Below are 19,126 nucleotides of genomic sequence, written 5' to 3'. Positions count from 1 at the left end.
CACCCAATAAGGACCATTACCTTGTTTGAAGTGAGAACATTACAATTTTTATGCCATTGGTTTGTGTTACATGTCAACACTTATCTTGGTGTCTGGACACTTTACTGACTGCTGGCAGTAAGAAGTCCCCACCCAATAAGGACCATTACCTTGTTTGAAGTGAGAACATTACAATTTTTATGCCATTTCATCTTCACAATGATTATGCTATTCCCACTTATAGATGAGAGAATTACTAAGTTTCTCCAGCTCACAGATAGTGGGTAGTGAAACTGGGGTTTGAATTCAGGTCTCTGTATATGAAAACTCATGGGCTCCAGAAGCAAGTATCTTATGTATTTCCACACCCACAGCATTTACAGTTCATAGGATATACTACTGGCCTGAAGAATGTCTGATAAATATTTCCATAGTGCTTTATCATAACAATCATTAGTGAGCAGGCACAGAGTTTCCCAACACATACAGTAGTTAACACATACAGCACTGTTGGGAGACTTTGTGAAATGACAAAGAAATGCTTTCTGTCATCCTTCAAACTCCTGATTTCTCATGTCTAACAAAACCCGATACATGGGAGGAGAAAAGGCTTCTGGAACATACTGCATGTCGTGCAACAGGACTGGGTTCTGAGTACATGAATGATGACTCAGTGCTGGTGCTGAGTACATGCATGTCCCCAGCAAATGGAGATTTGCAGCACATAGCCAAGAACACAGCCTCTGGGACTACAGAGAACCGAGGTGAAATTCCTGCCTCAGCCCTCACAAGCCAGTCACACAATATCACCTAAATTAGGGAGGATGCTAATCACTCCCTATGACAGTTCTAACGCAAACACAGATCAAACTCAGTCTCCTGCTCTGCCCCAAATAACTCCCACAGCACTGAGAGGGAGGATCTCTAGAGGAAGGGAACCAAAGGGGTCACACTGGGAGATTCTATAGATCTACAAGTGGTTAACATAGCTGCTCTCTTGACTTTAATCATCTTGGGGAAAAGAGATCAAAATTCTCTTTGGGAATATTAGCTCTCCTGCTCATGTCTATAAAATGATGCTTGCTGCCATTTGAAAGCAGCAAGCTAGTCAGAAGTCATCATGAGAACAGTGTGGCAAACTAAATCACATCAACCCAGATGCAGCAGGTCACTCTTAAAGGACATCTTCCCATCACCCCAGGTAAATCATTTGCCTCCAGATAAGAGTAGGCGGTAAAGGCAAGAACAGCACTCTGAAAGCTGGAGCTCTGTCTTGCCATTTGAAGCATGACCTTGGTCAGGTTCTTAAAGACTTAATATTCATTTATTCAACAAATATTTACAGAGTATCTTTCAGATCCCTACCCTCAAAGAATTTATATTCTAATGGAAGAAGAAAGATATGATATAACAAACAGGCAGAGAGTTGGGGAGGAAGTTTTCAGATAGTGGCAAATGACAAGAATGAAGACAGCAAGGAAACATTGTACTGAACTGCAGAGTCATTCACAAAGGTCACACTTGAGACAAGCAAAACTCCAGCAACTCCTCAGTTTTGGACATCCATATATTTTCCTACAAAACAGCTGAGCAGGGAGTAACGAAAGCCTCTCATAGCTCCAGGATAGCAAGACATCACGGCTGTTGGAGATACATTATCTCTGGGAACAACGCGCACAGCTCCGCACCTGTACTAGGTTAATCGGATCAAATGTGGACTCTTAGCTTTGAAGGCATTTACTGCAATAGTAAATTATTTTCAGCAAACTCCATATGGTTTTGCATACTGAATTTCTTTAGGTCTACCTGAGAAGTTTATACTTTACTAATATTTGCCCAATGAAGGTCAGCTGGGCCCTCACAGGAGTGTTAGCATGGATTCGCTTTTTCAGACCAGGCAGTCATGTGACTTCATAACATGAGTGTTATCTTAAACTAAATCTTTCCAGCAATATCATACACCGTAAAATCCAGATGTACTGAAAAGTAAAAAAGGCAAAACTTAACTCCATGTCCCCCTTTATATAAAAGTATGGGAAAACCTGAGGTGCTGAGGTATGGAAGCTTTCAAAGGAAACATAAGTATTTTGACCCACATTTTTCATGCACCAGTTAACTAGAAAATTACAAAAGCTGAAAACCTCTGATAAACTGTACCAAGGGATTAATATAATACGCCCTCCCCTCCTCCTTCCCACTCATACCATGCAGAGCTGCGTTTCTGGGAAGGAAATTAAAGCCTCTCAAACTGCTGAAAACTGAGGGTCTCTGAATTTTTAATTCCATTAACTAACCATTAGAAAACTAGAAATTGCTATCTCTCTGTGAAGCAGTGAGGGCCGGCGTCACAGCCATGTTGGATCTTGCAGGCACTGGTGGTTTCCCAGCAACACAATGGTTTGTGGGGCCACTACTTTGGGCACTTTGAGGATAATTAAATATTAAGCCCCTCTTTGATGTATGCAAAGTCTGCCTACGAGGATTACCAGCATGGCGAACGTGGCACCCACATTTTGTTCTTATAATGGAACACTGTGGCATCATTATCTATTCTCATCTCCAGTCTGGAGAGTGGGTCTATCAGCAAGAGAACTGTAAAGGCTCCTGAAGGAGAAAGAGGCCAAGGCGAAACAGGAAACTGTTCTCCAGGTACCTGGGATGCAGGGATGGCAAGAACAGAATGACTGAGTAGGTGAGTGAACCATTGTATACCTTAGCTCAAGGTTCTACTTTGCACACAAAGTGTGAAGGTCTCCTCCCCAGGGTGACAGACCTAGTGGAAGAAGGCTGATGGAAACATGCACTGCCCACAAGTGCCCAATCTCCCCAGACTTCTAGAGAAAGATAACACGGTCTCTGAAAACTGGCAATTGAAGAGATGATTGAAACCATAGACACAGTTAAAACAACATTCCAGATGCAGATCATGTTTCATTCTGAAACCGCTGCTTCCTTTCCCAAAGACAAGCAGGCTCTTCGGCTAGAAGGGAAAATTCCTCATCCAATTCCCTTGTACTCTGAAAAGGCCAGGCAGCCACAGAGGAGATGCAGTCACCACACTGTTCCTCAGGGAACACCCAGGACAAAAGCCGAGCCACGCCAGCACGGGGTGTGCCCATTTCCACTACCAAATGTTTAAGGAACCTGACCATTACCTGCCAGAAGCAGGAAAGCTGCTCTTATCTGAGAGGAAAGTAGACACAGGGAGAAAATAAAAATGTAAATGAGACACAGGATAACTTTCACTTGTCACTCTGAGACTTCCAGAGGGCCAGAACATTTGCTCCTTCACAGAGCAAATACTCCTGAAATGAAGTACATGGACCTCAAGGATGACAGCAAACAGGCTACGGCCACAGCAACAAAGTAGAAACAGTGAATGAGAATCTGAGGAAGAGCCCCCTGGAGAGGCAAAGGGTTTTTTCAGTAGTTGTCCATCAAGGGAAGCCAAGGCGGGAGCTTCAAGCAGAGATCACGGAGGACCAGATTACTAACATGCTTTCCAGCTCACCCTTGTATGGAGCACAGATCTGCCTACCTAGGGACAGTGCTGCCCACAGTGGGCTCTGGCCTCCTTGCCAGTCCCGTAACTGAGCTCCCTCAGATGATTTTAGGCTGTGTCCAATTGAAGATAAAGCTAGCTAGGACCTGTATCTTCCAGAGTTTCTATGCTACAGGGAGACGAACTTTAAAAAGGAAGAAGGAGAAAGGAAGGATGGAGAAAGAAAAGATAACTAAAGGAGTTTTAACTTTTGAGAATTCAAAGTTCAGTAAAGTTTGCAGTCATCAGAGAAGTTCCAGAGTGAAGGCCTGTGGGAGCCTCCAAAGGTTTGAGGAAGGTCTTCCTAGCCCACAGTGGTACAGGAGAAGGAAGGTCATGTCAAAAGGTCACAGGAAAGCTACCTGCCTTTCCAGGCATTTCTTCTGGAAAAAGTCAAAGTCCATTTAACCAACATCATCAACGGTCCTGAAGATGGGCATGTGGACATGATGGACATGTGTTTAGTAAGCACAGTCATGTTCAGCCATGTATGAAAATCAGAATAGACTTTATTACCCAGAATCTATCACTAAGCAGTTGGTACCAGTCTGCAGCCAGCACACTGAACCTAGTGGAAGTCTGCATTACCAAAATGGTTACTATTAGCAACTGAAGCTGGTTGAGGAAGAATGTGAATGTAGATGCGGCTTACCTGTCTCTGAGGCCACGCAGCTCTGAGAATAGCTTCTGTTCGGAAGAACACCAGAAGCTTGCTGTCCTCCTCACTCAAATGGAAAGACTGCCCCAAGATCTGGAGCGCCTGGATTCGAGGTCTCACAGGGCAGGTGTCGTCAGCACAGAAAGGCCGTAGCCACTGCAGCAGGTCCTCAGCAGACACCAGCTCCTCCCTGCAGATCAAGACAAGATGGGAAGAGAAACTCCTGAGGCTTTTGTGTCCTTCCTATAATCAAATGCCACCACTGACTTTGTTTTCTAATGAGAAAAAAAAAAACAAAAAACGTTTTAAGTGACGTACAGTAAACCATACTGGAAGACCTAAAAACTATGTAAAATAAATGGAATTCTTAAACAGTAGCCTATTAAACTGAAAACTGAGCTTCATAAAGCTGACAAGACGTAACCACTAACTACTGCGCTCTTAGTTTATTTCTTTGAAAATTTAACAAGTTGGAAAGCTTGTCTAATTGCTTGTACTAACAGTGTCAGGTCCCAGGCTAGTAATTTTATATACTTGATTACTAGTTGGCAACAGCTGTGTAAACAAGACATCACCAATTACATTTGCCAGGACAGATGTAGCTTCGGGGAGGTGGTAAAACATCCCCAGGATCTGTCATGTATAGTGGTTTGACCCCACTGCCTGTGTTTCTCCATCACTTCTCACTTTGACCACAATTTACGCATGTGGGTACGTAATCACTTAGTATCATCTAGAAACAGAATGTGAATGCTTAGCTACTATACAGCTGCGTGGTCCAGAAGGATGAAGTGAAGGGGATGTTCTGCACACCTCTCCTCCTAACCTAGGATCTGTTTTCCTGTAACCCCAAAAGGGCCATGTCAGTGAACTCACTCACTTGCTGATGTCAGTGACAGCTGCTAAGTGTTACCCATGGCAGACTCCTCTCCAAAATTTAGGTTCTGTATTGCCATTGAACATGTCTCTCAGCATCTACCACAGCACACTGTACAAATATTATACACAGACAATCAGGCACATACATATACTGACAAATGCTGTCTTATGGCAACTTACATTAAAAATAGAATTAAAGAAAAAGGAAATTATAAAATGTAAAGAATTGGCTTAAACATTTCTAAATTTATGAATCATCTGCTAATTTTACCAATAGCTACCCTTTCTTCTCAGTACTTGTTAGAAATGAGAAAAACTAGGGGTGGGAGATAGCTCAGTCAGTAAAGTGCTTGCCAACACACATGAGGAACTGATTTCAATCCTCAGAGACCATGTGGAAAAGGCAGGCCTGGAGGCAGGCACACAGACTTTGGTGGAAGGGCTGGTGAGGAAGCTCGGTGATTAAGAGCACTAGCTGATCTTGCAGAGGATCTGAGCTTGGTTTTCAGCACCAACACCAGGCAGCTTCCAGGAGGATGCCCTTGTAGCTTTTCTAGTCACTGCACACACATAGTACAAATATTATACATAGACAATCAGGCACATACATATACACACAACTAATAAAACTTAAAAACAATAAGGAGGACAGGGATTGAGGAAGGCACCTGAAAAGAACTGCTTATCTCCATTTACACACATGTGTACACAGAAGTGAAGACATACTTAAATCTGTGTATGTACACACACAGCTACATGCATGAAAATCCATACATGAGTGGAAACATATATAGTCATGTATATGTACACACATACATGCATACACACCTGTACACAGCTGAAGACATGTACACCTATGTGTATATAAACACACATATATGTATGTACACCTGTACACACAAATGAAGACGTACATCTATGTGAATGTGCACACACACACATGTATGCACATTGTACACACAAGAGAAGACATAATTCTACGTGTATGTAGACATACACAGAAACTGAAAAATATTTATGCAAGAAAGAGAATGCACGGGTATTCCCTGAATACTTCCTGTCTGTAGACCTGTATCAACAAGATCATTTTAGACTTGTTCTCAGCGCCATCATTTTCTAAGTCTAAACAACAACCATGACTGTCATGCTCCCTCTATAGTTAAAGGTCTTGGGAAAGCTTCTGCTAGAACCCATGTAACCAAGACAACATATGCAAAGCACCTTGCACAGTCCATGGCACAGAGAAAGTACTCCGCACTACTGCCCTCGTAAAAAGCAGGTAGAAAGTTGTATGAAGTTCATTTCTACCAACAAATCCAACTACTTTTGCACAACCTGAAGCTGGTGTTTTAACCCTCATACCCAAGTGTCAAGGTGAGTAGGATAAGCTCCAAAGTCAGAGAACTGGAGCCATAAAGACCAAATGGAAGTCAGAGAAACAATAATCTATCTTACTACGGTGAATGCTAAAAATATGGAGGATTATTTATGGAGGTTTACTGTGACTATCACAACTACCCTTTTCATGTATACTGGCCTCACTGCAAAGTACACGCAAGGAAATGATCCCCCAAGGTCATATGGCCTGCAGTGGGTCTACCTTACTGCCTTGAGCTACTGCTTGCTTGCCTTGTCAATTACTGTATCTTGCAACTAAGTCATTTGAGACATATTACCTCATACTACAGCAGAAACTTCAGTTACTGATGAGATACAGAAAGATGATCGTAACACTTTCCAAACAGTTGTGTTGGACTCTTTTATTCCTAAGTTTATTGTTCAGTTAATAACATCTGATATTTTAGAGAGACTTAATCTAATTTTTAATTGATGTTTCAAATACATAATCAAATTATAGGAACTCATTTCTAAAATTCAAACACTGTTCCAAAGGCACCATGTCTTGAACAAGCATCACCGCACATCCAGCTGAACACAGGCGTCACAATGACAAACAAATCCACTGAAGCTTTTCCCAAAAATCTTTTGTTAGTCTGTCTCTGGAATGCAAAGGATGCTCTTGTTCTGCTTCTCTACTCCCTAAAGTCTTTTTGGAGCTTTAAAAAATAAATAGCCTGTATTCCGAGGTCCCCAGGTACATTCTTCAGTGTATCTAGCTAGAAGTTCATGGGAAAAACATTGTCTTTAACTGTGAGATGACCTCAGGTAGACAAGATTTTAGAATTTACTTGCAGAGGCCTTATGCAGTAGCAGAGAGAGCCTTGATGATGTGGGATTCCCCTCTGTATGCTGTGAATATTTTTTTATTACCATTGGTTAATAAAGACACTGTTTTGATCTATGAAAGGGCAGAATATAGCAAGCAGGAAATCCAAGTAGAGACAAGGGAGAAAAAAGGCAGAGTTGGGCAGACATCATGTAGCTGACGAAGGAGAAAGGTGTCGGAACCTTACCAGTAGACCACAACTTCGTGGTGATACATAGAATAATAGAAACAAGTTAATTTAAGACGTAAGAGCTAGCTAGAAATATGCCTGAGCCATCGGCCAAGTAGTGTTGTAATTAATAAAGATTCTGTGTGATTATTCAGGTCAGGACAGCTGGGAAACAAAATGCAGTCTTGGTCTACACGTCATCTTGACAGCCCAGAACCCAGAGCCAACCCCACTTGAGAGAAGCTGTCTGCTGACAAGGGTTCCTTCCCTGGGTGCTGGCACTAAAACGGCAGCAGTGTGTGCAATACCGAGGTGACTCAGTGTACCTGCTTTCCCACCTGACGCATCTGCCCTGTCCAGGCAGAGTCTCAGCTAGAATATCATCACCCTCTCCTCCCAACAGACTCCATTCAGAGACTGGGCCTCTGTTACCCACTGCATTTCCAACTCTGCCCTCTCTTGTTCTCCATTCTGTGTCCAGCATGGTACTTTCCAGTCTACAGTAGTTACCAGGGTTATGTGTAAGCTTGTCTTCTCTGCAAAACTATTAGATCCCTGGGCTTAGAAGTTACTCCTATACCATCTATAACTTTGTATGACTTAGTAGTGTAGGAGACACAGTAGAGAATAAACATATACCTCCTCAAATAAGAGATCTGAATTGGGCATCACTACAGCTATTTTCACGTATCTTTACTTGAAAATCCACAAGCAAAGGAGGTTTAAAAACTATACAAGGTAAGGGGCAGAGAAAATAGAGGGTCCTGCTTGCAATACTTTCTCATATTCATTGACACAGCTTATCTTATATCCTATCAAGCCTGGGGAAAAATCAAGCTCATAAAGGCATACTGTCACAGCATTTACATATTAACCCCGGACTTTAGAGTCAAGCAGAGCTTGGTTCTATTGCCCCTGGCAAGTGTTGAACTTTTATACCAATTCCTGAATGCAGCAATAACATATGTAGCTAGACTAACCATCCTAAGAATTAAATTCACAAAGATAAGTGAGAAGGGTTATAAGCCAACAGAGTAGAATACATAAGTGCCCATATATCTTTATTGAAACTATATGAAACATATGTGTACTTAAATAATAATTAGACAGAAAGGCATTTTATTACTCAGTGAGGAAGCTTCCTAAACCCTTCTTTGCTATTATTTTCAATAGAAAACCTGCTAGCTGAGGAGAGGCCAGGCAGGATAGATGTGGGTATCAGCTGGAACAAGGACTACTCTGGTGTGGGAAGTCCTTCTGCATAAGTGTTGTTTTTATTGGCTAATGAATAAAAAAGCTGCTTGGGCCTATGACAGCAGAACAGAACAAGGGGGTAATTCGAAGCAGAAATAGAAGAGAAAAGAAGGATGAGTCAAGGAGATACCATGTAGCTGCTGAAGGAGAGAGTTGCCCAGGAATCTTACTGGTAAAATATAAAATAATAGGAATGAATTAATTTAAAATGTAAGAGTTAGTTAATAAGAAGCCTAAGCTATTATCAAAACAGTATTAACTAATACAGTTTCTGTGTGATTATTTCTGTCAAGTTGGTCAGGAAATGAACAAGCAATCTCCATCTACACTACTGAACAAAGACTACTGGAATCTCCAAGGATTTGCACACTTGTTAAGTGGTTGTTGTGGTTTGAATGAGTATTTCCTCCCAGGCTCATGTTTGAATACTTGGTCTCAAATTGTTAAAGCGGTTTGGGAAGCATTAGGAGGGGTGGCTTTACTGGAGAAGGTGTGACACTGGGGGTGGGCTCTGAGGACCACCTCACTCCTGTTCTACCTCCTGATTGTAGATAAGTTCAAAGTTACAGCTTTAATACCAGGCCTGACTGCCTCCTTCACTACTCCCTACCACAATGGTCATGGACTCAACCTCTGAAACTGTAATCAAGGCCCCAAGTACATGCTTTCTTTTATAAGTTGATTTTGTCATGGTCTCTTCACAGTTATAGAAGAGTAATTAAGACAGAAATTGGTACCAGGGACTTTAATAGGCCTGACCATGCTGTTGTTTTGGAGCCAAATGCAAGACACTGGGACTTTGAACTAGAAAAGTGATTGAGTACTTTAAGTAGAGCTTAATGGAACACCCTAGTAGGAACTTGAAAGGCAGAAGTGCAAAGAACAATGTAAGCAGTGACACCCAGTTCAAGACATTTTGGAGGGGAACAATATAAGAAACAGTAATATTTTGACCAAGAATGCAGCTGATTTTTGGTCTTGTCCTAATAATCTTCCTGAGACTAAAACTGGTTTTTGGACTAATATTGGCAGAAGAGATTTATCGAATGTATCATGTAGCTGTTCATGATCACCCTTATGTAGATCTATAATGAAAGAGACTAAGTAGGGCAAAAGAAATATCAAATGTATAGCTCAAGAAGGAAAAGGGAACCAAGAAATGTAATGTTGGAACCAAGTCTTATTTTCAAAGAGACAAGAAATATAATGAAAAGCCGAAAGTTTAGTGGAATAAAAGGCACCTTCAGGGCAAGACTCTATCCGGTCAAACACCTACATTGTAAAAGCAAAATGCCTAAGGAATCCTCTCCTCAAGCAAGGGCAAGGTTATTCAACAAGAATTATATCAACAAATCAAAATTTATGCAAATGTAATTCAAGGAGGGATCAGGCTCCACCCAAGCATCAGTGCCCTGCTTCTGCCTTTAAAGTCCTGAAAGATACAGGAGTAGAGGGGTTCTGGAATCTTCTATCACAGTTAAGGAAGGCCACTGAGTCCAGGTATGTGCCAGGGGAGTTCCTACATGGATGCCCAGAGATGCTATTTTGTGAGGCTGTGAAGGTGAAGCCTGGATTTTCAACATCTTCAAGATGTTGTAGATGTCAGAGCCATGAGAGATCTGTCAGTGAGAGCTGCATACAAAGATTGGATCCAGCCCAAGAGAGACAAATGTGTTGCAGTCAACAATCCTGGAATGAAGGGAAGATCTAAAGAGCCATCTAATCCCTTTGACGTGGGACATGGAGTTTGGAGCTTACCCTGCTGGGTTTTGGTATTACTTTGGTCCATGAATGAAAAAGGAAAAAAAAAAATAAAATAAAAGGACATGACTACTCCTAAAATATGGAAAAGGTAGTTATTATAGATAGAAGGGAGAAAGCAGGTAAAAAGTTCAGCTGTATATGCACAGCAGACAAACCAGACCATGAACATTCCAATATTTCTACACTCTGAGCCCTTTCCTCAATTTTGAAATGGTAATTAATGAACATTCTTATGACATTGCATGTTGCAAGCCGGGAATCTGCTTTGTGAATTTACAGGAGGTTGTAGGTAACAGATTGCCTTGAGTCTCAGAAGAGAATTTTGACATTGAAATGTGTTCAAACTGTGGAAAGCAATGGATACTTTTAAAGTTGGACTAAACGCATTTTTGCAATATGATATGGCTACAAGCCTATGGGAGCCAGGGAGTAAAATGTAGTGGTTCAAATGAAAATGCCCTCCATTGGCTCATATATTTGAATTACTGGTCCCTAGTTGGTGGAACTGTTTTGAGAAGGACTAGGAAGTGTGGCCTTCCTGATGACCTATGTCACAAGCCATGCCCATTCTAGCTCCCTCTCACCCTCTAACTCCTAGCAGCTGCTTCAGCAGCCGCCTGTTCACCTGCCTGCTGCCATGCTCCCAGCCATGATGGTTATGAACTAACCTGAAACTGTATGCAGTAAAATGCTCACTTTAAAAGTTGTCATGATCATGGTGTCTCTTCACAGCAACAGTAAAGTAACTAAATCATGAAGAAAGCTGTTCAGTGGAGGTGGACAAGCAATCCTGATCTTACCCGTTGTCCACACTGGTATGGACTGCCCCAACAACACCTTCCAGAACCTGGAGGGGGTCACGTGGCCCAAAGAGTTCAGCACTACTGCCACTGTGATGAGAAAGAGAATACTTGAGTCAGAAGGGGTCAATCAATCGAATCCTCAAAATTACACTTTCTATTGGCACACTCAGGTAAACCCAGGGGGATTATGGTGTGGTGTGGTGCTCCCTCACCGCTCTGTGCTCGAGGGAAGTGTCGAGGATGGAAAAGTTGGCTTCCCTTAAGGCCCTCAAGATTTAATCCATGAACACATTTCTACCAGAACAATTTACCCTGCTTTGTCATTCAAAAGCAACTGAACATTAAAGCATTTTAAACATTAAATATATTAATATTTTAAATCCACCAGCTTGGGGCTTTTACAAAACAATATTTATGCAGTAGACCCCTTTATCCACATGCAGGCATTCTTTGCAAAAAATCATTGTTTTGGTTTGACTTCCCTGGTCTCTGCTATACCATCAACACCAGTCCTTCACTGGGACTCTTCCTGGACTTCAAGCCCTGGGTCCACAGGACTGACCCCTTCCCCCACATCTCTACTCCCACCCCATGTTCCAACAAATTACAGATGGGTTTCTATGATGAGATTCTCTTTTTTCTCTCTCTCTTAAATTTTATTTTCTTTTATTTTGGGGGTGATGGGTAGGATTAGGAGGCATACTGTTAAAGACACAAAGAAATAATAAAAAGAAAGTTAAAGAAAACAAAATGGAACAGTATTTACACATTGACTAGAACTCTCACAAATTCTCAAAGTACAAAGGAGGAAAAAGAAATTTTATATGTATTTCCAAAATACTTTTGGATTTAAACCACCTGCTGGACTTAGTTACTTCCAGGTCTTTGTCATTTTGTGCTTACGCCCACTAAACTTAATTGAGGTACATGCAGGGGCCTCCCCCAACAGTGTCCTTGGCCCTGAGAGTACAGAATTTGATCTCTCCATGATCCTGAGCCTTCCAACACTGAAAGTTTTAAACTCACATTGGTCAAATGTCTTCAGTGCTCTGCCATTAGAAGCAATCTGATCAAACAGACGAGATTCAAACCAAGTCTCTAGGAGCAGAAACGCCATAAAGGCGTTCATTTTTCTAAATGTTTATTTTATAAGCTTTATCTGGTTAAGAAACTATAATTATAAACTAAAAGGTACAAAACATGGCAAATAAATATCTGTTATCATTTGGCAATGAGTGGTTCCTCTAAGTAACAGCAGAGAAATCACAACAGACTAATAGAACAAAGCGTTATTAATGTGGAATTTGTTATTTCTAAAGTGAAGTGCTGCCGCATTCCGTCTCCTCTGCATAAAATTACTAGGTAGCTCAGAGCACTAATGTGAAAACTGGATGAGGCTGGGGTAATTAAACTGATAAAGGCTCATTTGATTTCAGTTTAGCTTCAGAAAACTGACATGCATTTAATCAAAAAGTTCCTCAAGAGCAATACAGAATTACAAAGAATGCTTAAAAGGAGAATAAATTAAATACAACTAAATCTCTTAGCCTAATTACATTATTCACAAAAAGCGCATGACGCCTCATTATTCCCTTTAGCTTCACTTTTCTCCTTCCCAGTCTTGTTTGCTGTGCACTAAAGGGCCTGTGTGGGAACAGGAAGCAAGAACTTCTCCACTGCCAAGCTTACACCACTCACGGCAGGTAAACGATGCCCCAACACGGCCAGTGCCTAACTTCTGACCTGGATCAGTTGTGACTTGAGTTAATCAAAAGAACCACTTGGACACCATTTCTCACTGTCTCCAAGAAGGGGAATTAGAAAACGAAGGAGATGAGTAGACACATTGAAGCGATGGGGCAATCTGGCTCTTGGCTACCCACTTTACATGACATTTGGCCTTTCTCTTGCCTCTCGATAATGCGCAGCAGTGAAGGAGTCCAACCAGGAATTGACTTCATAGCATGTTATATATATATAATACCAGGGAGGACATATTCATGGTTCTCCATTAAGAGTTTGAATACGCTAGAAGTGATCACTCAGGTTTGTAAAACATTTGAAAATATGATATACTTCTAAATGCATGAGGAGGGTTTAGCTCCATAATGATTATAGGGTGGGTATTACTATTGGTGAAATACAACCTGAGGTCTTCTGTAATTGTTATTTTATAGCTTACCTCAATGCAGAAATTATTTTTGTGATTGCACTATGCACTACATCCTTGGGTGAGATGTTGATAGGACCAATGGCCACTTCTAGCAGCTGCTGAATCATCCTTAGAGGCTGGCCATCTAAACACATAGCTACAGCTTGCTCATGAAGTTTCCCTTTTTCTGAGCGGGATAGATCGTAGCGGTAACTGTATTTCTGTAGTATTTCCTGAGGGGGAAAAAAGCAATCAGCACTGAAATTTTAATAAGTTAAATGTGTTACATACACAAAGTATATTTTGAAGGTCCACAAACAAAATATATTCCTATCATCAATAGCACACCAAGGGACAGAATGGTCTTGTGAACAGAGGGTGTTGTGAATTCTACCAAGGTACAGCCTTCCACAGTTTGGAGAGACTGGAAACCAGATTTTGAGTCAGCAAGAAAAAAATACACAGATTTCTTTTCTGAGGGATAAAAGCTTCTCTTCTGTTTTATTATTCTTTCGGTTGCTTGTTCTACTCCGTTTGTTATCTGTTCTGTTCTTCTACCTTGGTTTTTTTCCTTCTCTTTTCGGAAGACTTTCTTCCACTACTTCCTGAGGCCTCCCTTCTCATTACTTCCTAATCACTTCCTTATCCACTGCTTCCTGTTGACTCCCTTCTATTGCCCGGCCAGTCCAATTATCTTAACTAACCATCCAATTCTTTGTTTTCCAAGTCCATTATTTAAAGCTTGTTTTAGCTTGATGCACACTGAAACCCATGAACTCATCTCCCGATATCAGAAGAACTTGAACTAACTCCTAGGACTTGATTGTCCCTAATCATTAACCTAAACCACAGTGTATATGGCTCTCAAAAGAAACTCATAAGTCCTAGCTGCATGACAATTCCTTGTTCCCATTTTCTATCTTCTTCAGCTCCTGCTTTATCAGGGTGGAGGCAACACTATACCCTACCTATATTAATTATCCCACTAAACTAACCTCTATCACAATCCCTTACTATGTTTGTTAGAAACTCTTAATCATCAAAATTCTATTTAAACCAACACTATATAAAACCATTACTTCAGTTAAACAGTTCAGCTTAAGAGGAAATTATCTTCATAATAATGCACTGGTAAAAATGCCCCGTGCAACAGGATATTTCTTTGAGATAGTCACACTTCATTAAAGACAGTGGGGATCGACCTTCCTTACCCCCGACTCAGTCACACCATGCCAGATACCAGAGGAAAATGGCAGTGGCAAGCGTAATGGCACAGCAGTTGCAAGAGACATTCTGAAGCCAAAGCCCTCAGGGCCTTGCCTATCCAAGATCTACCCATCAATACTTTGCATCCCGGTGGGCCAAACTCCTGAATTCTAGTGCTACCTGCTGCTCCTCTGACAAGGCCACCAGCAAAGGATGACATAAAAATCAGGCCATTTGCAGTGTCAGGCGCAGACAGTATGGAAGCTGAACTGCACTGTTTTTTACTGAACTCTGAAGCATTACAGGTGTTTTGGACAACAACTATATAATCCCAAGTGTTATATAGATGGTATTTAATTAAATATTTCCAAAAATAGTCGTACAAGTACGTTTTATTAGTTCTGTCTTATCCAAAAAGTAACTGAAGATCCAAGGCACTAAACAGCATGCCTAAAGACACATGGCTACTCAAGAAAGGAGCTGAGATTAGGACTTAGAAGTCATTTTCCACCCATGCTGTATTGTTTCTCTTTAAATGTATCTGTAAAAACCAACATTACAAGAAATAACTGAGGAAGGCAGCCCCAGCTGTGGTTTCCAGCACGTTGCCGTGGTCACATATAATTGCACAGGGCCACTAGACAACAGCACCGCTTTCCAGTCTGTGTAGTTTCCCTGATAACTGTTGGCTGTGTTTGCTCTTTTGGGGGGCCCAACACCCAATTCCCAAGCAAACACACACGGAGGCTTATTATTACTTATGACCACCCGGCCTTAGCTTGGCTTGTTTCTTGCCAGCCTTCATTTAAATTACCCCGACTACCTTTTTCCTCCGGGCCTTTTCTTTTCCTTACTTGTGTGTATCTCCCTTTCACTCCTACTCCACGGCTGGTCCAGTGTCTGCCCCCGAATTCCTCCTCTTCTTGTTCTACCTGCTCTTTCTTCTCTTCCAGATTTCTCCTTCTATTTATTCTCTCTGCCTGCCATCCTTGCCTATCCCCTCTCCTGCCTTGCTATTGGCCATCCAGCTCTTTATTAGACCATCAGGTGCTTTAAACAGGCAAAGAATCACAGCTTCACAGAGTTAAACAAATGCAGCATAAACAAAAGCAACACACCTTAAAATAATATTCTGCAACAAATAACCCTGAACAATACTTCATTTTTTAAAGCCCCCACATGAAATCTGAACATTAGCAAAATTTCAACGATATTATAGAATACCAGCGTTTGTTATGATATATTGCAGTGGCTACACTTAAATGTAATCTCCTCAAGGAAAGCAGAAGAGTCCTTGCGGACAAAGTGGAAGGCTGACTGGGATGTGCCAACCTCCAGGCACAAGGGTATATTCGTGATAGGAATACAAAGTGAAGACTCAAGGACCGCTTTTCATTCTACAGTCCTAACAGCACACTGTTCCGGCTGGGTCTTCACATCCCACAGAGGACTCCATTTAAGGATAAGGCGGTGAGACCTTTTAGGAGACATGATCCAGCGAGAGGGCAGTAGGGCTGAAGAGCACAGTGGGACTCCTGTCTTTTGTCTCTGTCCCCCTTCTTAATGATGACTGGAGTGGTTTTGCTCCATCACAGCTACCATAGGCCTTTCAGCAAAGAGGCCCACAGACTGAAACCTTTAAAACCATGGCAGAAATAAGGTCTTTCCATTTATAAAATGATTATTTCACATGTCTCTTCCAGGAGCTAGGAGCTAACAGAGCTACGAATGTGGCTTTGAGGTAAACAGAACAGACATGGCGCCACCCCAGTCATCCCCAGGTTTGTATTTCATACCTGCTCACTGTTCTTCAGACCGAGGATGAAGCTGTGGTTGAGGGTTTCCAGGTGGGCAAGTGATGTCTCCAGGTGAGCCAAGGCATCTGCATAGGTGACCCGAGATTCGCGACTTTCCTGGGGGTCGTCTTCTGAATTTCTTTTCCTTGGTTTCTCTATGAAATGCCTGACTGTCTTAATGGCCTTTCTGGTCATCTCTTCACGTGCTTCTACAGACAGCTTCAAAAACGCAATAAAAAAAAGTCAGGAATAAAAGCCAGTATTATATTTGGCACATTCAGTAGGTATTGAGGGATAGAAGAAAAGTTAAATTTTAACATAAATTAACCAGTGGTCAGCACTTCCACTGATTTGTTTTGGCTTGGGTTTTCTTTCCTCCTCTGGAGGAAACAAAAATGGTGACATACTATTTCTTCTCCTCAGTTGTAAAGACAGTGTAAACAACGACAACAGTCAGAGAAGGTTAAGAATGGAAAGGATGAAACTAGACATCACACTGACTCTTGGCCGAAGGGCCAAGACACAGAGCCATTTATAGTTAGAATTTCCAGCTCTGAGCATTTACTCACTGTCAAGTAAAAAAATGAAGACCCATGGTCTGCTGGGTGAGCTGGTGCATGTCAGCAACCCAGCTCTTTCTAGGTGGAGGCAGAAGTATTTTAAGTTTGAAGTCATCACGGGCTAAGTACTAAAATCTTGTCTCAAAAAAAAAAAAACCCTCCTAAAGTAACTGAGATGGGTTGAAAGACGGAGGAAGAAACACAGACACAGAGTCATGAAGATTTTAACTAGAATAAGACTACCAAAGGGAAAATTCAAAAGCAATCTAGTTGACAAGGATAACAGTACCTAGGTTAGAATGCATTAGTGGTCAGCATACTGTACAGTTATCAAAACCAGAGCTCTGAAACCAGGAGAGCAATTTTACAGTGCTTCCACAAAACATTAAATTTTAGGAATCAGGACAGAAAATCATCTGTACCATAATTATAGTAAAACTTAAATTATATCTATACACAAAACCAATTTTTCCATATATTCTACATTTTCTGTGCATATAAACATGTCTATAAAATATCTGCAGAAAAACATGTCTGGCTATATATATATATATATATATATATATATATATACAAATACATATTACACCTAATACTATATCTACTACTATGACAAAGTACTAGTGACAAAGTGTGCAGGTTCTGAGAAGCTTTCCTGCCTGCTTTCCTGGCTGTCTAACAGTGTTGTGCTCATTCCCTCGTTCCCCACATGCGGCAGGCAGCTTGCACATTAGGCATACAGGGCTTATAGCTTTCTATCGCATTCATCTCATTTCAAGAATATAAAAGAAAGCCAAGCTTCCCCTTCTGGGATGGAGGAGGAGTTCCTCTGAGCACCTCTAGGTGCCTTCAGACAAGTTCCGACAGTGTCTCCTGTTGACCACCCGAGCCCAATTTTTCTAGATCCTCAAAAGGATTTAGTGTTTTGTATTTGACAACATCTTAAATTTACAGATTACTTCTTAAAATTAGTCAGTGATCCATTTCTGAAAGATGGAAGTAAAGTAAAACGCAGGCACCAGTGATTACACTTCAAAGTCAATGTTCCCCAACCCAAACTCCAGGCTATCTCAGAGGATTAGTTTGAATGTTGACAGCTGACATTGTCTACATTCTACCCCTGGGTTCTGCGAAGCTGATGGCATGAGATCCACACGCTTCCAACTCACGTGGTTCTCAACCTGTGGGTCACAACCCCTGGCAAACTTCTATGTCCAAAATTTACACTGTAATTTATATTACAGTTCATAACAGTAGCAAAATTGCAGTTATGTAGTGGCAACAAAATAACTGTATGGCTGGGGTCACACAGCATGAACTGTATTAAAGGGCCGCAGCAGAGGAAGGCTGAGAACCACTGCCCTAACCAGACAGGATTAACTGCGGCATTAGCCCTTCCTCTCAGTCAGTACGACGCTCCTCTCTGTGGTTTAGAAACACAAGACACTGGAGAGATGGCTCAGCCATTAAAGGTGAGGCTCAAAACCAAAACTATAAGTAATACAAGAAACTACAAGTATGTCATATATGTTTGCTCAGCAGACCTTCCCCTCCTCCACCCTGAGCATGCAAAGTCGGGGAAAGTAGAGAGGAATGAAACTTGAATCCAGTGCATGAATAGAGCCCAATCAAGAGGCTGAAGCATGGGAACTGAAAACTCGACCCACCTGGCCTCCACACTAAGACTCTGTCTCAGAGAAAATACAAAACGGAAACCTGGAATCCACACCACATGCCATCCAGAGAGTGTCCTGACACAGACCACACAACTTGCTTCTGGCCTCCTCTCTGCATCCTAGGTCTGACACTGTCCCAGACCACACAACTTGCTTCTGGCCTCCTCTCTGCACCCTAGGTCTGACACTGTCCCAGAGCACACAACTGGCTTCTGGCCTCCTCTCTGCATCCTAGGTCTGACACTGTCCCAGAGCACACAACTGGCTTCTGGCCTCCTCTCTGCATCCTAGGTCTGACACTGTCCCAGAGCACACAACTGGCTTCTGGCCTCCTCTCTGCATCCTAGGTCTGACACTGTCCCAGAGCACACAACTGGCTTCTGGCCTCCTCTCTGCATCCTAGGTCTGACACTGTCCCAGAGCACACAACTGGCTTCTGGCCTCCTCTCTGCATCCTAGGTC

The 19,126-nt window shown here is 41.8% G+C and overlaps 1 protein-coding gene across 1 annotated transcript in view; it reads right to left on the bottom strand.

Annotated features, from left to right (window-relative positions):
* Nucleotides 1-19,126, bottom strand: part of Nbas (NBAS subunit of NRZ tethering complex) — a 327,757-nt gene that overhangs the window by 32,144 nt on the left and 276,487 nt on the right. Inside the window, exons 45-48 of the mRNA XM_075984028.1 lie at nt 16,429-16,647; nt 13,457-13,659; nt 11,272-11,361; nt 4,173-4,368 (exon numbers count right to left, since the gene is read on the bottom strand). Coding sequence (XP_075840143.1) covers nt 4,173-4,368; nt 11,272-11,361; nt 13,457-13,659; nt 16,429-16,647 — 708 coding nt within the window. The remainder of the gene's footprint in view (nt 1-4,172; nt 4,369-11,271; nt 11,362-13,456; nt 13,660-16,428; nt 16,648-19,126) is intronic.

This window comes from Microtus pennsylvanicus, chromosome 8 (assembly GCF_037038515.1).
Source record: "Microtus pennsylvanicus isolate mMicPen1 chromosome 8, mMicPen1.hap1, whole genome shotgun sequence".
Taxonomy (NCBI): Eukaryota; Metazoa; Chordata; class Mammalia; order Rodentia; family Cricetidae; genus Microtus; species Microtus pennsylvanicus.
Note: the sequence above shows the minus strand (reverse complement) of the source record. Positions and strands in the feature narration are given on the sequence as shown.